Source organism: Panthera uncia, chromosome A2, assembly GCF_023721935.1.
Source record: "Panthera uncia isolate 11264 chromosome A2, Puncia_PCG_1.0, whole genome shotgun sequence".
Lineage (NCBI taxonomy): Eukaryota > Metazoa > Chordata > Mammalia > Carnivora > Felidae > Panthera > Panthera uncia.
Window position 1 is genome coordinate 145,022,487 of NC_064816.1, and position 25,919 is coordinate 145,048,405.

Sequence of the window (25,919 nt, forward strand, 5' to 3'; positions counted from 1 at the left end):
AAGAGATTCCAAGATTCATATCCACACCAAGTATTTTCTGTAGTCTATTGTTTGATAAATAGCTACTTCAGGTATGAAAGACTATCCTTCAGATATATATAAATGCAGTGGTTTATAAGATACAGATTACCTTTTATGTATTGAATTTATAGACACTTTATACAGCATTTTATTAGTAAATAACAAAAATATGAGCAATTGTCATAATATCTTAATGTTTCTTGATATTTTAAAAGGATCCACACTCTTAAAATGTTAGAAACCACTGCTATACAAGATAGAGAAGATTCAATATTTTCTCTGGCCCTGTCAGTTAGCAGTGGACTGTCTTAATGTATGTTGATCTGACTTGGTCATTTGAGGGGAAAGAGCATGGGAACTGTCACTAGGAGCAACTTGGAACTACTGTGAAGACCGATCCCACAGAATCTTTTATTTAAAAAAAAATTTTTAACGTTTATTTATTTTTGAGAGGGAGAAACAGAGCGCAGGCAGGGGAGCAGCAGAGAGAGAGGGAGACGCAGAATCTGAAGCAGCTCCAGGCTCTGAGCTGTCAGCACAGAGCCCGATGCGGGGCTCGAACCCACGGACTGGTAGGTCATGACCTGAGCCACTCAGGCACCCCAGAATCTTAAATTTAAATGAACATATACTATTCCACTTCCCAGTATCTGCCCTATAAAAACACAGGGGTACAACAGTGCTGTATCCAATAGAGAAAAACTAGGAAAAATCCAAATGTAGGTCAATAGGAAATGGTTAAATAAACTGGGATCCTGTGTAGTAGACGACTGAGAATAAGTTATATCTTGGTGAACTGATTTAGAAAATCGTCAAATATATTATTAAATTTTTTTGAACTGCAAAATAATTATGTCATATATACCATGTATGTAAAAAAAAAAAAAATAGAATAGCAAGATTGCACATCCAAACTTGATTAACTGTGTGGCTAACCAGAGTAGTATTGTGACTATCAACATAAAATAAGTAAATTTGTACTCATTATAGACTCACCCATGCTTCTTTTTCATTCTCTCCAGGTCTTTAATCCTAAACATGTAATAAAGTCAACTCCCTCCCCCTCCATAAAAAATGGTTATTGCTTTTTCTTATTTTATTTTTGAACACGATTTCCTGATAAGAGATCTTGTTTTGTTAATAAAATACATTGCCAGCATTTTTACTTGAAAACTTTAAGGATGTGCTGTGGTCTTAACTCAGAAAGTAGCAAAATGGAAGAAAAGACAAAATGAAAGGAGATGGGGTAATGCTCTTCAAACTGTGGGGAACACAGGGTAAAAACAAAATGAAACAGCCTATACTGTAGGTGAAATTCTAAGAATTTTGTCAATGTTGTGCAAGTCTTGAGAAATATTTTATGGGGACGAGAGGGTGAGGGGAGCCCAGGGGCAAGATGAAAACTAGTGCCTCGTCCCAGTGTCTTACTGTGGAAGCTTCCCCACTTCCTCTTTCTCTCATCTAGTATACACTGAGACCCTGGCCTGTCCAAATGTAGACCCCGATTCTCAGTGATTTCCTTATGTGCCATTCTTCAGTACTTCTCTTTGTTTGCACTTTCTGTCCAAAAGGCACAGCATGTAACATGATTATCTTGTTACTTGGATATACTGAGGCTCTTGAGCTCTAGCGGTAAAAACTTAAAACGTCTTTGGTGCGAAAGCCACAGCATTCCAGGAAAGTTTTCCCACTTCAGAGTCCTGTTTTTTTCTTTTAACACCAGAGCCTTTAAGCTGGTGGTTCTGGGAATGAAAGAAAAAACAGCCCTCTCTACTTTTTTCATACCACTGACACAATCAAATAACATCATGTAATTTTTATGGACTTCTGAGATTTTTTAACACTTATTCACACACACACACACACACACACACACACACACACACACACTCCTTTCCAAATATTTGATGAGCCATTTTGCTACCAGCAGCGCTGGCCTTCCTGCAGCAGAGCCGATCATATTTTCACAAGGTGCTTTCCAAGAGATGAGCGAAGGTAGTTAGCAAGAAACAAAGCATAATACTCCAGAGTAAACCTGCTTCCACCCAGCGTGGAAATCATGTATGCTGGCCAATCAGAAATTTTTATTTAATAGAGGTGCCTTAGCTATCATTTGCGAATTACCAGTATTTTAGAAGAATAGATCGGGGTCGCCTGGGTGGCTCAGTTGGTTAAGCATCCGACTTTGGTTCAGGTCATGGTCTCACGGTCTGTGAGTTCGAGCCTTGTGTCAGGCTGTGTGCTGACAGCTCAGAGCCTGGAGCCTGCTTTGGATTCTGTCTCTCTCTCTCTCTCTCTCTCTCTCTCTCTCTCTCTCAAAAACAAACATTAAAAAAAATTTTTTTTAAAGAAGAATGGATTTCAACAAAATGGTTAAATCTCCAGTAAACATAGTTTAATCGTTCTCAGATGATTCAGGGGAATCATCAGTCCCACATTCCCAAGACATCTGGGAACGGTGGTTGTCTCTGCAGAGTGCAGAACACCATTAGACTGGTCAGTGCCGGCATCTGGTGAGGTTTCACAGAAGGAAAAAAGGGATTGGTACCCTTTTATTACAATCCAGTGGGCAGTTAGATATGATTTTTACTAGTCAGCAGCATTTCAAATATGTTTAAATCTGGTGTGTGGGAAATGAGAAATGTTAACATTTTGTTTTTATCTCAGTATATAAATCAGGATCCTCTTAAATTCTGAAATGCTATCTTCTGAGAATTCTTCCTGGATAAATTGTTGAACAAGTGACAAAGTATATCTAGAATGATGTCCTTTGCGGCCTCATTAATAAGACCATAAAGTTGGAAAAATCTTAACTGTCCATCTGTAGATAATAGGTTATATTATAGTTACATCCGTGTAACTACTATGTACATCTATACATACTGTGTTGCTATTGAAAATTATATTTGGCTAATGTGTTGAAAACAGTCACAAATAAAGTAAAGAAACCATTTACGAAATGATAGGTATCACACAATCCCACTTCGTTAACAGTAAAGGTATCTGTGTGTGCATAACAAGATGTCTGGTAAAATACATCGGATATCATTAGTGCCCATGTCTGATATGGACATATCAGGTAAGGTGTGATAAGGGAGCTGATTTTCACTTTCTCTTTTATACATCTGCTTTTGTCTGGTTGAAGCAAATAAGAAATGTATGTTACTTTTAGAATCCGAAAAAAATGAAACAAATTAAGTTGTCCATTTTGAAAGAAAAGCAATAAACCTGTGGTAGTAGTGTGAAGGGTAAGCTGCTATGAGAGAGGCCTAAAAGCTAAGAAACTACTGAGGCTCATGGAGGGAGTCTCAGAGTTGAGGAATTTCCACACATATCCAGTCATTGGCACACTTGACTTATAAAGTCAAGTGGTTAGGTGTGCCCGAAGGGCTCCGTCAGTTAAGTGTCTGACTCTTGGTTTTGGCTCAGGTCGTGAACTCACGGCTTCACAGGTTCACACCCCGCATCAGGCTCTATGCTGGCAGCATGGAGCCTGCTTGGCATTCTCTCTCTCTCCCTCTCTCGCTGCCCCTCCCCTGCTCATGCTGTCTCTGTCTCTCTCGAAATAAATTAACAAACTTCAGTAAGTTTAATAAACTTTACTAACAATAGTAAATAATTAATAAACTTTACTGATAAAGTTTAGTAAATAGTCATATGGTCTGTGACTAAGCCAGCAACAGGGCATGTTGTGATTTAAAATGCCAGGAAAGCATTTTGGCTCCTTGTTTGTTTTTAACTTTGAAAACGACTTTAATATGTTTCTTTATTAGTGCTCATAACAGATCCTTAAAAATCTAGCCCTGGCAACTGCGGATGCTAGGCAAGGAGCTACCAAGGTGGGGTACCAAGAGTACCAAGCGAGAAGAGCTAGAAGAGACCTAGGGTGGTCCAGTTGTCAGGCCACTCCTCCGAGGAGAAATCCAAGCCGAAGAAGAAAGGTTGAGTGTGGCCTGGCCCAGATAGATGGCAAATGTAGTTCACGCCAGAGGTGCAAGCCAGCAACTTCCAGCCATGAAGCACGTTGGGTAGGCCGGAGGAGGAAGGCAGTAACATCTCAAATTGTTCAAGTAGAGTGGGAAGTTGAGGGCTTCACGCGAGGTTCCATTTAGGAGAAGTAGGGGTGAGGGGGCTTGTTTCCAGCACAGGATGTCTCAGATGGGGCTTATATGTCTCTTGCTTGTTTTGGAAAAGAAAGGCCCCAAGTCGTAGCCAAGACCTCATGGCTGATGGAGAAACGCAGAAGAGCAATTCAAGCCTTTCTGTTTGATTAGCTTGGGAAGCACTTATTAAGGACTCATTCTCCCTGCTGTGGTTAAAGCTGTCTACTGAGAAAGCCAAAGGAATATTAGGCCAAGAATCTGAAGACCGAAGCCAAACCACTGGGAAGGGCTTCTGACTGCAAACTACAATGTGATTGAATTAGAAAGGAACATTCGATTCATGTCATGCTGTCACCTCAAATTCAACAAGTCTAAAATTGAACTCATCTTTCCTCACAAAGCAGCTCCTCAGCTGAACTTCCCCAGTAACAACAAAATACTGCACTGTAGAACGCCTTACAGTGACATGTCCAGATTTCATCTGATTGTCACACACTCACAGGCGAGGGAGTTTAACTCAGGTTAAAGGGCCACAAGCTAGTAGGAGACCAGTTCTAGAAACCAGGTTTACTGAGTCCTACCCTAGTCATCTTTCAACTACATCCCATCACCCTTCGCTCCATATCTATAGAAATAAACCAGTCAGTTTCTTAGAATTACTGTGACATTTTATTTGTATTGGCATTTGAATATTGCACACCAGCAGATTTTAGTAAGTATGAAGTCAGATTTTCTGCAGTAACAAAGGACAAACCATCCAAACTTTGGAATTGTTAGTCTTGTTTTTTTAGGTGAAAAACATTCATAGCATTTGTGTTTTTTTAAGTTTATTTACTTATTTTGAGAGAGACAGAGACAGCATGAGCAGGGGAAGGGCAGAGAGGGGGGGGGGGGGAATCCCAAGCAGTTTCTGTTCTGTCAGTGCAGAGCCCAACGCATGGCTCGAACTCCCAAAACTGTGAGATCATGACCTGAGCTGAAACTGAGAGTTGGACGTTTAACCAACTGAACCACCCAGGCACCCCCATAGCATTCATATTATTGAAGTCAAAAGATAGAAACGATGAAATAAAGTGCCGGATCTAGGCCTTAAAATGTCTCGTTTGTAATCTTAACGTAAGCAAACCATCATCAGTTATAGTAGGTTTGTATTGTTGGTACAAATCATATGGTTCTGCTGTTTTATTTTCTTCCATTTGTAAATTATTTTAGGTTTGTCATTGTATAAGAATTATAAGCGTGAAATGTTTACATATCTGGATTTCTATGTGTAGAAATGTAAGTAACATTGTAATAAGAGCACTTTAACTCCCTAGTATAAAAAGTAGCCCACTGCTCAATGCAGCTCCATCCCAACCCAAGGACCCGTCAGGCCACCTTGGCCCTGGGCCAGACGGCCTACCCCTGCCTTCCCGGCACTCTGTATCTCAGTATGTGTTACTCCCTCACAAGTAGCCAAGGTAACCATACGGGTCATTTCCTCTTGAGTTTGGACATCTGTAGTTCCCCACTCCGGTTCTTTATTTGGGAAGAAAGAAGTATTAACAGAAATGGATGTAACATAGTGATAGTGATTGTATAATTTCCCTAACATCTATGTGTGCAAAGCTCTCCGTGCCTTTTCTGCCCACCTCAGCCCTTAGGTTTCTATCTATGTGTACACCTGTGAGCTACCATGATGTGCCCACCATATGGCTGGTAGAATTCTAATGCATGTTTTAGAGCAAAGGAGGAGGACTCTTAGGGAGCCACACTGACTTTGAAGCCATCCTGTCAGTTGTCAATAACGCCTTCCTTCTCTATTGAAAAGGAACTGAAAGGAAAAAATAAAATCCAAGCAAAGAGAGTACCCTACTCTGGATTTTAATTTGCAGTTTGGGCTTATTAATGCCAAAATATGGGTTTGATAACTTGACTCTTTTCTGTTCTTTGTGACAGTATCTACACAAATAATTCATACAACATCCTGAATCTTTTCAATAAGTGTTTTGATTATTTTTGGTTCAGTGCTTTGGATTTCTGCTCCTAAATCTTAAAAGGCTGGTAATGAGCTTAATGAAGAAATCTAAATATGCTACCCCACAGTTCCCTGCACAACCCACTTTTGTGTAGATTTTTTTTAGTTTAAGCTATCATTTGATCATTGTAAATTGTCCTCTAGCTAGTGGACTCCTGCTTTTCAGATACTTAAAAGTTTGAAAGCCATTCTGATCAAGTGTCTATGGAACGGAACGATCCATTTAGAGCTCTGTGGTTCAGTCAGTGGTCAAGCCCAGGAAAGGACTCAGGGCTGATCCTGCAAAGAAGCATTGAGATGGTCAGCAGCTGGCGCACTCAAGAGGTTGTCTTCACGATGTTGCAGGATCGCCTACCAGAGGAACGACGACGATGAGGAGGAGGCCGCCCGGGAGCGGCGCCGCCGTGCCCGGCAGGAGAGGCTGCGGCAGAAGCAAGAGGAAGAATCCTTGGGACAGGTGACCGACCAGGTGGAGGTTAATGCCCAGAACAGGTACTGTCCTCTTCGGAATGGAGAATGTCTAAGGTACTTCTTAGCCTGCCTGATGAATGGAACGTGTTGGGCAAAGCATTCCCTTCTCAGCCCAGCTCCACTCTTTTCCAGTCTAACTTGCTCATTTTTTGGTTATTGTAGGCACCTAATCAGATTGGACAGTCAAACTGATGTGGACATTCAGACACCACTGCTCCTTTCTCTTCCCCTATCTCATCCCCTAAACACACCCCAATTGAAGTGTTTTATTTTATTTTGTAATTTAGCAATCTTTTTATTTACTAAATACAATGGGCTACATCTTTAAATAAGGAAGACTATTTACATTTATTCTTTAGGGTATCGATACCTGTTTTGAACTGAAGATTTATTAGCTTTCTAGTCCTTTGTGCCTACCAGTAGCAAATAGAACTTGAATTTTTAAAGTAGACATGAATTGCAAATGTCTTATTTTTCCTGATATACAGCCTGAATCAGTATTCTCTGATCACTACGATATTCAGCAAGGTGCAGAATGCTGCTTAATGTAATGTAATTATTCGAACAAGCTTATGAGTTTACTAGCACGTTTTTTCCTATACAGGCCCTGGTAGTGACCAGAACAGTGGAGAACCCTTACTGGGTTCAACTTCTTCCAAATGGATCTTTACAGGTTTGCACATATAAGGTCACCTGGTTCATTACGCCACTTGTGAATATATGTAATTTATATGCCCCAAGGCAAAAAAAAAAGATGAGAATATTTTGGGGCCGGGATAGAGAGAAAAATTAACTTTTATTTTAATAAGACAGTTCCTTTAAGCCCATCTATATAGAAAATCTGAAGGAAAACAGGTCTGGCCTCTTTACCCTAAATATGAGCAGGTACATGGATTTCTGAAAGTCTTAAATTCTGTCAAGCAGAATGGATTCAATAAGGAAACCTACCGGTTAGGTGGAGAGCCAGAGACCTTGTTTCTTGGTAAGTAGCTCCTAATTAGGGAGGAAATACAGCAAAGGGGTTGTGGGTATGTTCGCTGCCTGGCTCTGAATTCCACCTTGGCCTTTCCCTGTTAAACAGAAATGAAAATCATACCTTTCTCTTAGGAATGTTGTTAAATTTAAGTGAGATTATAATACACATAAAACACACAGTGCCTTGCATACGATAAGCACCTAATTTTAACTATTATCAGGAAAATGGTATCAGAGCTTTACAGAGGAGGCCTACATAGTCATCGCTGCCTTTTCTATCCTCAAACTGAAGGGGAAGGGAGAGAAAAAGTTTGTAAATGGCATTTTGAGGCCCCTTCCTGAATCTGGTTATTAGTGAGTGATCAACAGTGGCTTAAAAGTTACTAGTTACTAGTCGTGTTCTTGCTTTTAAAATCTTGCTTCTACTTGGGCTTCTCTTCTTTTTTTCATTTACTAGTAGTAGTTATTTCATGCTGTTGATCGATTCACAAATCCTTCTTTTTCATTAAAGTACATCCAGGTCTGAGAACCTATCATTTATCTCTGACATATTAATTATCCACAAGAAGAATTAGTGTTCTCCTTGGGGCTGAGCAACCCTGAGTGGTACTTAACTTCTACTGACGGTCGCTGTTGTGATTTCCAAATAGGCAAAAAAAGATCCAGTAGAATCTGTTTGTCTCTTAACTCAAGAGTACTTTCATCTAGCTGACACTTCAGAATTTGCAGTACCTTTTAAAAATCGTTTGAATTCAGTTGATCCAAAGTTCCTTACATGTAGATTTTCCCCTTAAATTCTAAACTGTTTGTATTTTTAGGGAAATTTAATGCATATATGTCTAATTCATGTAGACAGTGTCCTACAGCAGCGGTTAAAGCCAAGAAAGTTTAAAATCCAGCCTTTACTCTGCCATTTCTTACTGTTAAATGTGAAATGTGTTTTTTTGTTTTTTTTTTTTCAAAATTAAGTGGACTTGAACTTCAGAAGGGCCCAGTTCAGTATGAACCATGAAATTTAATGGAGTTTCTAAACATGGCAAGACATACTCTTCCAACTCTGGTCACAATTTCTGATATCACATAACTGGCTGTTTCCTGCCAGTGGAGACCAACAGCCCTGGCTTGAACTGTAACAATAAGTGCGGTGATGGATATGGTACAGTCTGGTTTTTTGAGATTTTCTTTTCTTTTTTAACAAACATCAAATTTAACTATTTTTTATCAACTACAGAGAAGAAGGGCAAGAGACCCTTTGTTCGTGGAAATCTTGACAAAGAATTTAGATGGTGTATGTATTAGGGTAATATCAGCCACCATAACAATGAGCCCCAAATTTTAGTAATTTAATGCAGCAACATGAATGAGTCCAATGTGGGTTTTTCTGAGTAGTAAATAGAACTGATCACCAACTAGTTTTCCTTTTGTGACTCTGTCTACTCCTGGGGCTTTGAGGTTTTCTGATCAAGTCATCAGACAGAGATGGGAGAGGATGTGCTTCTGCTGCTTAATAGTCTTGGTCTAGACATATCACTTATGCTCACACTCAGTTGGAAATTATTGGTCACATGGTTCCACCTAGATGCAAGGAAGAGTGGAGGGCAAGAAATATAATCCTTGACTGGTAGTCACCTCCCCGTGACAATGGAAGGAGGAGCATGAATTGTGGTGGATGGTTAGATGTCCCTACCATGGGGGTCATTGGCATTAGTATAGCATCCCCACACTGTAAGGTACACCCGCTTCCTTTCCAAATGCCTTATGCCCCACAGATCCAGCTCAAGAATTCTAGATGACTTGGTAATATGTGGAAATACTATGTGATACTACAAGAATTCCTTCATTTCTCAGTTTGGTCCTTGTCTTAGTTTGAGTTGTCCAGGAAGCAGATTCTGGAGCAAAAAGATTTAAACACAGGCAGTTCATTTGTGAAATGATCCCAGGAAACACTGGCAGCAATGTGGGAAAGTGAAACAGGGAAGGAAAAGCAACCAAATAAAGGTTTCATTCATTGCCAAGCAAGTTAGCGCTGCTGGGATCTGGAGCTCAACTCCCCTGGGAGACTCAGAGATCCCGTGCAACAAGGCACCTCACAGTTATTCAACTCGAGAGGCGAGGGAGCCGAGGTATTTATACACTAATGCTCATCCATTTTTGCTTGACGGCTGGCATAGTAGAGTAGACTCCAGTGGCCAGAGAAGGACTAAGGGCAAAGGCACTCACGTGCTGTCTGCTGAAAGCCCGGCAGGCACGTACTGTTATGATACTATCCGAAGGGATATCCTGGGTGCGCGCGCGCCTGGTACCGCGAGCATCTGTTCCGGTGTGGGTCAGGCTACAAGAATCCAGCTCACCAGCTGACCCAAGCTGTCTTGTTTCTCTTGTCCAGTGTGGCCGATGAGGAGGTCAAGACAACCACCTCAAACACCCAGGTGGAGGGTGATGACGAGGCCGCGTTCCTGGAGCGCCTGGCTCGGCGGGAGGAAAGACGCCAAAAACGCCTTCAGGAAGCACTGGAACGGCAGAAGGAGTTCGACCCAACCATCACAGACGCAGGCTTGTCGCTACCGAGCAGAAGAACGCAGAACAACACTGCCGAAAACGAAGCTGCAGAGAAGGAAGAAAAAAGTGACCGTCGCCAAGAAAGATACGAGCTAGAGGAGACAGAAATAGTCACAAAGTCCTATCAGAAGAATGACTGGAGGGACACTGAGGAGAAAAAGAAGGAAGAAAAGGAAAAGGAGGAAGAGGAAGAAGAGAAGCCAAAGCAGGGGAGCCCTGAAGAAAATCAGGTAGAGGGGCCGGTAGAAGACAGAACAACAGAAACCGCGGCAATGCCGTTGACAACTGGGCAGACCAGTGCAGAAGAGCCTCAAACAGAGGGGGAGGGGGAGCAGGGGTCAGAAGAGGCCGCCCATCGTGAAAGGAGGGAGAGGGAAGAAAAGGAGAGAGCCGAGGCAGAGAGGGCCAGGCTGGAAGCAGAAGAAAGAGAAAGAATGAAAGCTGAGGAAGAACAAAGGGTAGCGGAGGAGAAAGCAAGACTTGAAGCAGAAGAAAGAGCAGCTGCCCAAGAGAGAGAAAGGAGGGAGGCGGCCGAGAGGGAGAGGGCTAAGGAGGAAGAGAGAAGAGCAGAGGAGGAGAGGCAGCGGGCAAAGGCAGAGGAAGAACAGAAAGCTAAGCTAGAAGAGCAAAAACGCCAGCAGCTAGAAGAGAACAGAAGAGAAATGCAAGAGAAAAAGCAGAAAGGGGAAAAGGTAGACGAGAAAATAGAAGGGAAACGGGTAAATGAAAAGAAAGTACAAGAAGATAAACTTCAGACAGCTGTCCAAAAGAAACAGGTACAGTAAACATTTTGCACCAAACGTGTGATGCCTGTGACTTACGAGAAATGTAATGCACATCAGACTTGGGACCGAGGCACGTTCCTGCAGCCCCGCGTGCTTGCCCGTTTGGCAAGCCGTTCATTTTTTTCGGCCATAGCAATAGGTAAGCACAAAGCAATTGATCGATGGTTAAATATTCAATCAACCAAATTTACCAGCCAGAGAGAAATGAATTGCTCTGTGCTTGCTAGTTGCAAATACCAGAAAAATGAACTAACCCAAAGATGATAAATGTGGCAGTGCTGCGTTGACTTCTAATTCTGCGCCTGCATCTAAATTCATTCCTATTAACAACTTACCTCTCTCCGTAGGTCTACATGAGGCAAGAGGACCATAACTCCTCCCCACACCCACGTGTTTGGCATTTAATTAAAAATTATATTTTAAAAATTGGGGTGGGAAAGGTGACATAAAGAATCACGGTCAGAAATTTCATCTTGAGAAGGCAAAAATGACCCCCTTGAAATCAGCTGGCAGTGAAGGAGGGAAAGGAGCCAATTTGGAACTTTCATTAAAAATATGTCAAAACCATGATTTGCCATCATGTAGACCTGAACTTCATGTGGACTTGCAGAAAGCCATTCATCTGGGGTGGTATCAGTTTATAACTGACTGGTAATTAAGGGCACACATTTTACTGCTTTTGCCATCTGGATGATGCAAATAAATTCATGTCGCCTGAGAAGGGTGGAAAGGGGGGCGAGGGGAATGTTTGCAAACCATGAAAGATGTTTTTCTGTCTGCAAGCCTGCATTGAAAGCACTGTACCTAACCACCACCTGCATCCCCGCCTACCCCTACCACACACGCACACAAAAGAAAGAAAGAAAAAAGAGATGCTTGCACATTCACCTCTGCAGAGAGAACTCCCCATCACTAAGTCTGCATGGTGCTGAAGTTGTCTTTCACTCCTGCTCATCACACGGGGGCTCGCGACCACAGCTACATTTGAGACAATCAGAAACGAGATGCACCAAACCACACACGAGGTTTGTAAACACGCCTAAGGACCACCAGGTCACGCTAGAGTCCAGGGCGCACACTGGCAGGCACACGAGAAAAAACTTTGGTGGGAAGAAACCACCCCACGTTGCTGTTTAGAATCACTGACACCAGGGGTTATGTGAGCACTGAGTCAGCAAAATCGCAAGGCACGAGCAAAGTGACCTGAGCACCCTCTCACTCTTGTAAGCCAGAAAGGGCTTCTTTTAAACGAGTGACCTTGCCACTCTTGAACATAAAAAGGAAGAAGAAAAGGGGGCCAAAGCACAAGCTAAAAGAGAAAAGTCCCAAGAAGACAAGCCTACCTTCAAAAAAGAGGTAAATATTATTGACAAATGACCTAATCATGAAGCAACCGAGAGCAGTGTTGCATGACATTTCATGTCTGCTGATCTCAAAACTATAACCTGTGATCCAGTGTTTTTCAAGCTATGGCTTGACTTCATGATTCATTGAATGGTAACATCAACTTCGAACATCTCAAAAGTAATTGAATGTGTCAATGGGCATTTTAAAAAAATGAAATCAAATAGAAGATATCAGAGGACATTCTAAGCAGTATTACATCATGATTTAAATTGTCCTGTTTCCTGCGAGTCATAGAAAGCTTGAAAAACACTGCTCTGATCAGTTTTTCCCACTTTCTCCACCTCTATGTGTATTGTTTTCTCCTTGAACCATCCTGCTTTCATTTCAATTATGGAATATTTCCAACTGGCTTCGATTAATGATTTAACTTTCCAAAGGAAAAACACCCCCCCCCCCCCAAGTCTCAGTTAACACATTTGATGCACTGAAGGTGGTATTTGGTTTTCAAAAGAAAAGTCTGGCAAAATGTTCTGCATTGCATTTCTGAGGCACACACAGGAGCTGGTGCCAGGGTGTTTGACTGTAGGTAAGTAAACGAGTCAGTGGAGCAGAGGCTGCCGCACAGAGGATGTCATTCCCCCCGACAGAATCAAAACGCCACATCAGAAAGCCTGACCTCGTCTTAACCATTGTGTTTATGTTAGCCCCAAGTAATCCTAAAAATTGTGACAGCATCTAGTAAGTTCAAAGTACTTAAACGTGGTAGAAGGAAATTTTCGAGGGGAGGAAGATTTGAATTTCTTTGCCCATGGAACTGAGCTGTCACTCTAGAGGGCCAGCTCCAATGGACTCTTGCTGTACCTCTCTGCCCATTGTGGCATCTATCAAGAAACAGAAAAATCCATATTTAGAAAATTACATGAGAGGTGGTTATTTGCTTAAATTCTTTTCTTCATAAGACTCACAGAAAATATAAGAACCCCTAGATCATGTTATATTTATTTGGGTTAAGATGTGTGTACCTTCCTGTTTCTCATAGAACTTGTGGTGGCTTGGGAGTAAAAAATGAATGCATGAACCCGCCCATCTAAAGGAAGGTGGAAGCAGAAATGCTAAGAACTAGGAAGCTGAATTTGGCTCCAATGAGGCAGCTAAGGAAATGGTTGAATATGGTGGGAAGCGCTGTTCTCATTTTCTGGCAGAACGACACCTACAGATTCATCTAAAAACAAAAAAAGTGAAAGTTACTTGAAACTTAAAACAGAAATGGGCCACGTGGGCTCCTCTGTCGAGCTGGTGTTTTGTGGGGAATATCTTCACAGAAGGAAGAGGGCATAAAGTCAGAATTCAGCGATTAAGTCTGTGTGGGGGAGGAGAAGCTAAAGAGCACTGTGTGGATTCTGTATTTAAAATGTAATTCGCTTTACTAAGATGTGATTTGTTTTTAATCACCAGAACATTCTATGTCTGTATGTTGTGCCTGTGAGCAAGAAAGGATTCATGAGTGGCCACCCAAATCATCCCTCTGCCTCTGTCCAGAGAAAACCCCAGTCCAATAATGTCGGCGGTGTAACCATCTCAGACCTGCCCCTTTCTCAGTTTGTCCTACACCCCATTCTAGAGTCCCAAAACTTTTGGCCTCTTTTTTTACACAAGGCCAGATTAGCCACTCAACCCAGGCTCAAAAAAAAAAAAAAAAAAAAAAAAAAATCTGGCATTCCTGCTTTAACAATGCACACGTAAATCACTGGTTGAATGACTAGTTGCGTGGTTACTTTATGTAAACAACTTTGAATTCTATTTTACATGATTTAGCCATTTCAAACACCCCCCTCCTTTTTTTTTCTTTTTGTTAAAAAAAAAAACAAAAACAAAATAAAAAAATGTCCTTTCAAGGAGAGCTATGTGGGTAAACACAAATATCACATGAGACTTCTTAGAGAAAACATTTCCAGAAGTCACTCCAGTACCTTAGAAAAAACTGTCTTTCTACCCCTGCAGCCCTGCAGTTTTAGCTGTTTGTGGTGACGGATCACAGAACATCACCAGCCTTGAAACGTTAACTTAGCTTTCTTTTTCTCCTCTCCAACTATAAAATGCCTCTTTTTAGTTCTTCACCCCAGAGCTCTTTTCTTTTTTTTTCCTTTTTTTTTTTTTTTTTTCTTTTCCTGGCCTCTAACAGAAAACCAGTTTACAGCAGAGTTGTTCATATGATATTGAAATCGATATTCCTGTCATACACCAAAGTTCCCCAAACATAGGTGTGCATACAAATCCCTGGAATCTTATGAAATGCAGAATCTGACTCGGTAGGTCTGGGATGGAGTCCAAGCTTACTGGTAAGGTCTGTGTATGTCGTTCACAAACCAAACCCTCAGTAACAAAGACATCCATGTGACAGACATTGGACCCAAAACAGGAATTGAGGCTTCTGAGTCTAACAAAAATGTGCTGGACCTGATTTGAAATACTATAACTTGGATGAATTCTTGTCAGTCTTCTGAAATCAAATAATGCAAAGCACCATTCTACAGAGGCTGACAGCTCAGTCTTCTTGCCTTGATCACTTGACCTTTTGAGTGTCTCTCTGGCACGAGGGCATGTCAGTTGAATTCTCACCTCCACCCGCCTACACCTGTGTGTTATCCCTTTGGATACCCCACATTTTTGGTCAGCAAATCAGGTAATGCATTTGGGGAGAATGGAATTATCTCTTGACTCCAAAATAAGAGAAATGAGTTAAAGGGCATTTTGCCTTGCACAGTGCTCCACAAACCATGAGATTTGACTCACAGTGTGTTTCGTGGGTCCCCTGAAATGGGACACCCTTTAGCTCCCAAATTTGTATCCCCAGATACTTCTTAACCAGGATACAAACTTCAGTCCCTGGTATCTAGGGCAATATCCAGCAATGGTAGCTCAAGATGAGAATAGGCATTGCCTATTCCTGCCTGTCAATGACATTGATTTCTTATTGGGTGAGAACAGCCACCAGAGAGCTGCAGTCAAGCTGCAGGACAGGTCAGAGCTTCCCTCTCTTCTCTGTAGCCTCTCACAACAAATCAGGAGCCAAGAGGGAAATGAGAGGGTGAAGGATCAGGAAGGAATCCTCTGATCCAACCTCTCTTATGTATATGGAGCCAACATCCCAGAGAAAATTAGGTGACTTAATTTTAGCTAGTCTGTTGATAGCACTGGAACAAAACTCATTTCCTGACTTCCGGACAGAGCTCTCAGAGAGAGTGGCAGAACAACAGCCTTCTTTTTCAGCATGTCCAAGGGATAGCCTAGGTATATCCCCCTTGGAGAAAGATTTAAGTCTTAACTAATTAGGGCAACATGGCAGTGAATAGTCTATCTGTGGTAATTTAATCACATAACATCCAAAGAAGGCAGTCAGGCAAAGGACTACGCAAGTCTCATCAGTAAACAGAAAAAAAAAAAAAAAGTGCTATGCTTAGTAAAACATGTACTTTAGAAATAAGTGTTCAGAGAGTATCTGAGAAATAGCTGGAAAGAGGTGGGTGATCAGGAGGCCATTCTGGACAGCACCTGAAGGCCTAAGTTCTTATGCCTATCCTTCCTCTGTTGCTTGCTCTAGAACGTTAGTGTTTTGTCATTGGTTGTCTTGAAAACAGCAATAATGAACCTCCCCTGTTTTCACACTCATCCTTTAAGAATGGATGAGCTGATACAAGTAATCTAAGCTCTCAGCAAGCTATGTAAATTCATTTTACTTTGAAGTAATGTGTCTCATTTACCGTGAGGAACTTATAACACAAAACTTACAAAAAATTAAAGTGAACACCTGCTGCCCATGTAACACCTTCCGCTGTCTCTCCAACAATCACAAAACCACTTCTGGAGACTAAACTATTACCTGCAATGGAAGTCAAGGTAAACCCTGAAGTTTTTCCTATTCCATTTAAACTGTGGTAGTTTAGATGACTACAGACATGGCCCATGGGTCTCTGAGCCATCCCACTAAAGGTAGGGTAATTTGTCTTCTATCCTCGGGACCCTACTTACTCATTTTATTACAAGGGTGAGCTTACTCGGCAATCTGCCAACATTGGCTTGGCAGATCTGGCTGACTTGGTAGGTTTCTTCTTTTTTCTTCTTCAACACGTTTGTGTCTTTTTCAAAGGCACACTCTTCATCCAAGAAAAAACCAGTTCAGCCAACCTAGACATTCTCCCATCAATGCCACACTAATGATCACCCTTTTCAATGAGAACTACGAACAACTACTCTTACACAGCATTCCCAGAACATAATTGTTTCCAAACAGCAACACCTCCACTGCTCCTGAAAACAAAACCCTAGTGAAATCAGGGATGATCTAGACTTCCTTAAATTGTGGTCAAGGTCTTTGCGCAGAGGCTGGAGGACCATAGCTCACACTCTAAGAATTTCCTCTGACCCTAGCTGTACCACATCATTCTCCAGTGGTTTGTTTTACTTCTGAGTTTTCTGGCTTCCTAGTAATTCTGGGTCTTATTTGGTGATACCCACCCAAACTAATACGGTTTTTATCACTGTGTTTCTTCCTGATATGTACTGTTGGTTAGATCAAAGATGAGAAGATTAAAAAGGACAAAGAGCCCAAAGAAGTGAAGAGTTTCTTGGATGGAAAGAAGGGATTTACAGAAGTGAAGTCACAGAATGGAGAATTCATGACCCACAAACTGAAACACACCGAGAATACTTTCAGGTAAGAAACAGAGACTACTTAACAATGACTGTGTTCACATGTGAAGAAAAAATAGTAGTCTCCCTATCCTGTGCCTCCAGACAGAAACGTGCTAAACAGACAACATATTTCTGTTGTGAAGTCATTGGCCATTGTCTTAGAGATACTCAGTCAGCAGGTCAGGCTATCAATCACTAACAGAAGACCAGTAGCCATTGCTCAGACAAGGTTTAATCTGCTTTTCCCATTATTTAGCAGGACAGATCATGCTTAGTATCCATGTTTCTGTTCCCTCACTTAATATGCTGTATAAGCTCAGCTTATTAGAAAACATTGTGACTGGGGTTAATGTCATTGGTTCTTTCTATGGCCCAGCCAGTTTCTTAAGAGACCCTTGTCAGTACCATTTTCAAGAATGCTTTTTTTTTAAAAAGATTTTAAATAAATGTTGCTTAAAACTGAGGTTGTCCTTTGGCGAAATACTTGGGAAATGTTAGGTTAAACTAAATTAATCAGATCTCTTTACCGCAGGACTCTGAGCACGTTTGATGTTCATTTGTATTGGGAATCTCAAAGAGGGAGGCATAGGGCACAGGACTCACGTTCCATTTAATACCCTTTGGAAAACCCTCTTGCATAACTTCACTTTACCCTTCTTTCCCCCTCCCCCCCATCATGTTGAATACCTGGACAATTGGTTTTAGGACAGACAGACAGGTATGTGCAGGTAAATCCTTACTTCTAGATACATCGAATACTGAGAGCTCCCTGCCAGTTTTGTAGATGGACTTATGTTATAGAAATCTGCCATGGACACCTTGGCTACATGATTCTCTGTGCCCCATTCCTACACCTACACCCCCTCCAACCGCTTGTGCCGAATTCCTACCTCTATTAATGTCACTGGCTTCTGTTCCCAATGTTCTAGAAGAGTCTTGGGTCCCTGAAACATGGATTCCCCTGGGATTGTTCTTTGGCAGCAGTCTTACCTGTAGACCCTGTTTTTCTGAACAATTCAAATAAGAAAGTCCCCAAGCAAGTATTGTGTAAAAGCTGGACATATTCCTCACACCAAGGCCTTTGTAGCATTCAGAAGCGAGCAGAGCTGGTAGGGCTTTGCCCCTCTGAGCAGGCTAAAATGGGGGAATATAACTGCCCCCAAATAACTTTTCTACATACAAATTTGAGCAGAAAGGTAGTCACTTTATCCAAGGGAGAGCCTACAGAAGAATATGTGTGCATAAACAGCCTAAGTAAACTGTGTAGGACTAGGATGTGTAGAACCTATAGATGTTACTTGAGATTGGCAGGAAAGTAGATTTCAGTAGAAAATTAGGAGTTTATTTAAAATTCATAGAAAATCTAGAATCAAGTTGATTCAGGCGAGTAAGCTGAGTCCAAAGCTTGCTGAAGCGTCAGTAGTTGAATATTTCAAAGCCCTATAGAAGAGTGTCAGTTTTGTGCAAAGTATCCCATGAATATTGTCTAACAATATTACTGTCTTATTATTTGATAGTTTAAAATCTGCTTTGTAGGCATGAGTATATTTTTTTAAAGAAAAGTAATGTTTTTTTAAAAATCTGTCAGCAAAGAGAAGCTTGGTTAACAATTAGCAAACTTGCCTACCAGCTTTAGTCAGAGCTCAAATTAATAATTAACACGCCCATTGTGTGGAAATCCAGAGAGCTAGGAATTCAAAGAGAATAGGTGTAGTGTTGAGAATTCTTAAATGGGACTCTGGTCTTAAGTGTTCCATCTTTGGGCAGAAAACAATGACAGAAACGAGGTGCTACCGTATCATGCTTTTTTTGTTCAGCTGCCAACATGGGTTCGTTTTAGTTTCAGTTCAAAGTTGATGCCAGTGGAAGCTTAGATGTCAGGTTTTGCTGTATCTACTTATGAAGTGAGGAGCTTTCTAAGGAAGGAAGTAGGAGCCTCTATTTAGATTAGCCGAGTGCCCACTAGCCTAACTGAAAACAAGCTATGTTCATGGGGAAAGGTTTGATATACATCTAGACCTACACCTAAAGGAACCATGGAGAGGGCGCCTGGGTGACTCAGTCGGTTAAGCGTCAGACTTCAGCTCAGATCATGATCTCTCTGTTTGTGAGTTCAAGCCCATGTCGGGCTCTGTGCTGACAGCTCAGAGCCTGGAGCCTACTTTGGATTCTGTGTCTCCCTCTCTCTGCCCTTCCCTGCTCGTGCTCTGTCTCTCTCTCTCTCTCAAAAATAAATAAACATTAAAAAAAAATTTATATATATATATATATATATATATATATATATATATATATATAAAGGAACCAAGGAGAGAGGAGAGAACTTCTGGCAGAAATTTCCATGTTAGTGGCACCCTAGTGCTGAGGGCATGCTGGTACATCCAAGTAGAGGTGATATGGACAAAACTCTTGCTCCTGGTTCGAACATAGCTCATGTTTGATTTAATTACTGCCCCCTTTGATGTTCCTGTTTTCTTGACTAGATTGTTTTCTCTGAAACATGGCATTAACAAAAAAATCTCAACTCAATGAGCAATGTATAGAAATAGCAGATTACACCAAGGTTTTATAGAAAGTTCGAAATGAGCATTTGTTTTGTTTTCTATTTTTAACATGGTAACTAAAGTTTTGTCTAATTATAGGAAAAAAGATCCTCATTATGAAACATTCAGAAAATAGGGGCACCCAAGTGGCTCAGTCGGTTGAGTGTCCGACTTCGGCTCAGGTCATGATCTCACAGTTCGTGAGTTCAAGCCCCGCGTCAGCCTCTGTGCTAACAGCTTAGAGCCTGGAGCCTGCTTCAGATTCTATGTCTCCCTCTCTCTCTGCCCCACCCCCACTCATGCTCTGTCTCTCTCTGTCTTAAAAATAAATAAAACATTAAAAAAAAACTTAGAAACATTCAGAAAATAGAAGTACAAAAATAAGCACCAACCACCAGTAACATTTTTTCCAAATATTTTCTATGTCTATATAGTCAAAATAGACAAATATGTATAGTGTGCATATATAACTCTATGTTTTTCCATTGATTCTTGCAATATACATAAGTTTATCGTAGCTACCTTTTCTGTACCAATGAATATGAGCTTACAATTAATAATGTTAGAGTATTCCACCAGACCAACGTGTCATGATTTATGGAACCAGTCCCTAATGATAGGCATTTTGATTGTCCAAAATGAAGACTGAGCGACACCTAGTGGAATCTGGAGAAGTTTTTAGAGGCTTGTGTTCTGCAGGTCCCAACTCCTGTGCACTAACTAACATGATGAACGCAGAGAGCAAACTCATTTCTGAAGATGGAAAGACCTGGAATTAACTCAGGGGGGAGATTTTCTCTCTAAGTCGCAGACCTAGGAACTTATAAGACCCTGAAAGAGCAACATCAGGTTTTAAGGGACTCTCTAACCTTTGTTTGAGTTCAAAATAAAAGAGTACATCTCTAACTCTCAAGAACCTAGAACAGTATTTTAAAACTTTTTAACCTAAACTCTTAGTCAGAAATAAATTTGACATCATGACCCAATACAAAGCTACGTATATTCTTAAAACCGAAACGAGCATGTCAGGAAATGGTGCTTTCCCTTGCTCTATGCAATACACTTTGATGTTTTTGGTTTTGTTGTGTATTAATTTTAATGCTGATTATAATCTACAATATTGATTTTCCATCCTGCCACTTGCAAAGGTTGGAAAGGACAGAGTATACTCAGAACTACCTCAGGGTTCAAAAAACAGGAGTTATACACGTAAGATCAGTATTGGCGATTATGTAGTCTTGAACTCATTTTCTGCTTTATTCTTTTTCTTGCTCCATAGCTAGAAACACCGAGCCCTTCTCTACATGGAATAAATTATATCAGACGGTGGTAATTCATCTGTTCCTTAGACAAAGTGTTAGGGATGGGCTCCCTGTGTTCGGAGCTAGTTAAGCATGACCTCACTGCCTGTTAATGACTTAAGTAGCTGGCAAGCAACGTCCTTGTCTCTTATGTAAGGATTCTGTGTAACTAGGCACACTTTTGAGCACAGCACTAAATTCTCCTAAATAAAGTGCTCGGAGGATCCAGCTTACGTGAGTTTTGCATGAAACATGGTTCTCTGATGCAGTTCTTCTGTCACAACCAACATGTTTTGTAGACAGTTATCAATGGCATAACTCTATTAGATAGCAAATTTATCAAAGGATCTCAGAGTCAGTAGGGGCTAATGATCTCTCTCCTTTTTATATGATTTGTGGGAAAACACTAGGAATACCAGTCCTGACGTGCATTTTATTGTTTTTAATGTTTATTTTTGAGAAAGAGGTAGGAGTGTGGGAGGGGCAGAGAGAGAGAGAGGGAGAGAGAGAATCCCAAGCAGGTTCCTCCCTGACAGCAGAGAGCCCAATGCAGAGCTCGAACTCAAGACCCGTGAGATCATGACCTGAGCTGAAGTCAGAGGCTTAACCAACTGAGCCACCCAGGCGCCCCCTGTAGTACAATTTTAACATAAGGACACTTGGGATAGTGTTCTGTCTCTGGTCTTTTTTTAATGTTTGTTTATTTATTTATTTATTTATTTAGAGAGAGAGAGAGAGGGAGGGAGAGAGTGCAAGTGGGGGAGGGACAGAGAGAGAGGGGGACAGAGGATCAGAAGCAGGCTCTGAGCTGACAGCAGAGAATCCAATGTGGGGTTCGAACCCACAAACCATAAGTTCATGACATGAGCCTAAATCAGATGCTTAACCGACCGAGCCACCCAGGTGTCCCATCAATAGTCTTAACATGTTCCCAGTTCTACAATGAAATCTCTGTGGTTCTCCTTAATCCTAAAAGAAAACTTCAACTGACGTTCAATTTTATTTCTAACTCACAAAAAACGTACCCATTTTCTTGTTGTTTTATATGCTGTGCCATCTGATGAAGCATTGCTTCCACTCGAGCATGGAAGGTAGTTAGGCCTAGACTGCAGAAATTCTAGAGACTTAAATCCCTCACAGACCCTCTGGTCTTCAGGGTAGGAGGTGAAAGGTAGAGGCCAGCACATTGAATTCAGTTGATTTTTTATTTTCTAACAAACCCTATTTAACACCTGATATAATTATAGTACAGTGGAAAAAAAGAGTATACTTGGGAGAGAAACACTAGAATCTGGTCATGGCCCTACCACTTGCTACCGAATATTGGGCAGACTGTTTTTCTGCCCTCACGTATCATTTCCTTACTTGTAAAGTGGGGGTATTAACCTAACCTGCCAACTGCCTGGTTACTGTGGCTATTAAATGAGATAATAAATATGAAAAGGGTCTACACAGCATAAGTAACAACCCTAATGACACGATATCAGAACTAATTTAGTAATGTTAAGTCCTGATTAGGAATAGTCATGGCACGTTAGACCACACAAGCTGACGCCGTAGGTAATGCAGTTGTTCAGAGCTTTCTTGGGGGCACCTGTGTCGGAATAGACCTACAAGCCTGTGGTTAGCTCTCAGTCGAGAGGCAAAGGGGAATTCCATCTGCCAGAGATCAGCTGCTAGAGTTGAGTTCAAGACAGAGATGATAAAGCAGCTTTATTTCAGTGCCTCCCCTAGTTCCAGCCGTCTTTTCTTGTCTCCAAATTAACCAGTTACTTATGGCAGAGGACTACTAGGGTCACACCTAGACTTTTAGAACTCAATCTAATAGCAATGTTTTGTGTTACATACCTCCCTTCCTAGTAACAACTAATTTTTATGATGATACATAAATCAACATTGATTTAATAGTTAATGTCATGGGATTCAAAGAATAGCCCACTGAGGTAAAGAGAACAAATGATATTTGCCCATTTTTTCCATGTTGTATCACGCATCATTAAAAAAATTATTTTTTAACTGTGGTAAAACACGTAACATAAAATTTACGATCTTAACCATTTTTTAAATGTTTTTGTTTATTTTGAGAGATTGGGAGAGAGAGAGAGTGTGTGCAAGTAGGGGCGGGGCAGAGAGGAAGAGAGAGAAAATCCCAAGCAAGCAGGCCCGCACATCAGCACAGAGCCCGATGCCCAGCTTGAACTTACAAACTGTGACATCATGACCTGAGCAGAAATCAAGAGTCGATTAACTGACTGAGCCACCCAGGCGCCGCACCATCTTAACCAGTCAGTAGTGTTAAGCACACTCACAGTGTTGTGAAACATCTCCAGAACTTTCTCATCTTGCAGACCTGAAACTCTATACCCACAAATAACTCCCCACCTCCCCTCCCCACAGCCACTGATAAGCACCAATCTACTTTCTGGTTCCCTGAATTGACAACTTTAGATAACTCATAAGTGGAATTATGTAACATTTGTCTTTTGGGGACTGGTTTATTTCGTGTAGTATAATATCCTTAAGGTTCATCCATGTTGTAGCATAGGACAGGATTCCCTTACTTTTTAAGGCTGAATAATAGTACACTGTATGTATGCACCACTTTCTGTTTATTTTTTCATTTGTTGGTGGACATGTGGGTTGCTCCCCCTCTTGGCTGTTGTGAATAATACTGCTATGAACAAGGGTATGTGAGATCTTTTCAAGATCTTTTGGGTATATACTCAATGGGATTGTTGGACTATATGGTAGTTTTACTGTTAAGTTTTTAAGGAACCTCCCTACTGTTTTCCGTAGCGGTTGCGTTGTTTTGCCCATTTTCCATTTGCCATTTTCCCACCATCGGCGTCTGTTTGCCCCTTTGTACAACAGGACACCAAGGGTAAGTGGTAGAAAGGGATCAGATTCAGACCTTGAGACTTCAGGCGGACCCCAACCTACCCTTGGGGCGGGTGTGAACATCCACTGTCCAACGACTACCAACTACCGGCAGTGGAGATTTCTTTTGGTCTGGGGTGCAAAGCCTGCAGACGACATCCCTGCCGGGAGGCTGCCCAACTGACATTTATCAAACTCCTTTGCGTTTCCGGACAGCCGCCCGGGAGCAGGAGCAAAGGTGAGCGAGGCCAAGGAGGCAGAAGGCACTTCGCAGGTGGAAGCCGGCAAGCGCCTGGAGGAGCTTCGCCGCCGCCGCGGGGAAACTGAGAGCGAGGAGTTCGAGAAGCTCAAACAGAAACAGCAGGAGGCAGCCCTGGAGCTGGAGGAGCTGAAGAAAAAGCGGGAAGAGCGAAGAAAGGTCCTAGAGGAGGAAGAGCAGAGGCGGAAGCAGGAGGAAGCAGAGAGAAAAGTCCGAGAGGAGGTAAGGAGGGCGCAGCTTACCCAAGCCCGCAGTCCGCGTCTGGAGACCCTTGTAGCCCGGGGAATAATGTTTTCGCTGGTGCAGTGCTGCTGCATGGACTCTTACAAATACATTTTAAGAATAATAAACTCACCGTGCATTAGGCACAGTTCTAAACCCTTTACACATAGTAGTCTTTATCCAATTGTAAGAACTTTCTGACGTGAGTAGTCTTATTACCCCATTTTTCAGACGAGGAAAACGAGGCACAGAGTGGTTTTGTCATTTTCCCATGGTCCCATTTACCTTAACCCATTCCCCTCTACTGTCTCTCAATAAAGAACAGCAAGCAGAGGAGGATGAAAAGGTCTGCAGATTCGTTATAAGATCTGAGAGTCACATGATAGTTGTTTTCTGATATTGGCAGGGTTTTTATAGAGAAGATTTTTTTAAGTAGCTTTGCTTTTTTTTTTTTTTTAATGGAAGAATAAGGAGACGAAGTGGTCAGAAGCAGGGACAGTATCTGCTTTGTTCATTACTGTAAACCCAGGACCCAACACAGTGCCAGGCATAGAGCAGGAGCCCGGTAATTACGAACAGATGAATATGTTCCGTCTCTTAAGACAGAACTGAAAACAACAGATAAAGTTACAGAAGGCAAATTTTGAAAACTGAAAAAGTGCTTAACCAACTACAGCTTTACAAGGTGCATTCTTTCCTTTCATCCCGAGGTACATCATTATTCCCGTTTTATGGATAAACAAAAGGGAATCAAATTATTTGAGTGACTTGTGTGTTACTTGACTAATAAATGGTAGAATCAGGATTGAGACCTCGATTTTCCAAATGAGCTTAGAGCTTTGCCCTCTAATCTTAGAAGATAGCGACCTTCTGTCGATCCAACTATGCACAAAGACAGCAGATGGCTTTCTGACATGGATCCTTTGCAAAAATTCCCTAACCTGTGTGGAAAGTCTGGATAAATTATTCCAAGGTCTCTTTCAACTCCAGCTCTCAATGGGTCAGTTGCCTTTGGTTGGGAAGTAATTGGGATGATAGCTCTTTAGAATCAAGCATACCTGGGCTTGTATTTTCTGCCACTTGCAAGCTGGGACCTTGGCAGAGTTCCTGGACTGTGCTAAAACTTTTTTGCCTTATCTGGGAAATAATGTCCAGTTACAGGATTGATGCCATGATCAAACAGATAATTGTGTTCGTGGTGCCTGCTAGTTATAATTATTGTTAACATTGTTATTATTTGTTATTTAGAGGAGCAGAGTGTCAATGAAGGCAGAAGGGAAACACTTACTCTTAGAATTGGTTTGGACCTAGAAGATTATTTGGTCTAACCTCCTGCCAAACAGTGTCTTAGTCAGTGGAACCACAATCACAGATTGTGTGGCCTACGAACAACAGATTTATTTCTCACAGTTCTGGAGGTTGGGGAGTTCAAGATCAAGGCGTCAACAATTCTGTGTCTTACCATTTCATAGACCATGGTCTTTCCACTGTGTCCTCATTTGGCAGAAAAGGGAAGAGAGCTCTCTGGGGCCTCTCTTAGTGCCATTCACGAAGACTTCATTCTCAGGATCTAAACACCTCCCAAAGGCCCCACCTCCTAAACCGTCACTCTGGGGGTTAGGACGTTAATGTATGAATGGCAGTGGAGGAGGGGGGAACCTCAAACATTCAGCCCATAACACAGAGGATCCTTCTGCCACATCCTCTGACAGACGAACATCCAAACTCTGCTTGGGAACCTACGGTT

The 25,919-nt window shown here is 41.6% G+C and overlaps 1 protein-coding gene across 7 annotated transcripts in view; it reads left to right on the forward strand.

Annotated features, from left to right (window-relative positions):
• CALD1 (caldesmon 1) overlaps positions 1-25,919 on the forward strand; it is a 188,467-nt gene that overhangs the window by 142,710 nt on the left and 19,838 nt on the right. For 5 of the 7 annotated variants that reach the window (XM_049641877.1, XM_049641876.1, XM_049641878.1 and 2 more), the window contains 5 exons: positions 6,487-6,633; positions 9,974-10,922; positions 12,213-12,287; positions 16,850-16,992; positions 23,908-24,172. In XM_049641877.1, the coding sequence (XP_049497834.1) occupies positions 6,487-6,633; positions 9,974-10,922; positions 12,213-12,287; positions 16,850-16,992; positions 23,908-24,172 (1,579 nt within the window). The remainder of the gene's footprint in view (positions 1-6,486; positions 6,634-9,973; positions 10,923-12,212; positions 12,288-16,849; positions 16,993-23,907; positions 24,173-25,919) is intronic. The other 2 variants (XM_049641881.1, XM_049641882.1) reach the window with 1 other exon arrangement.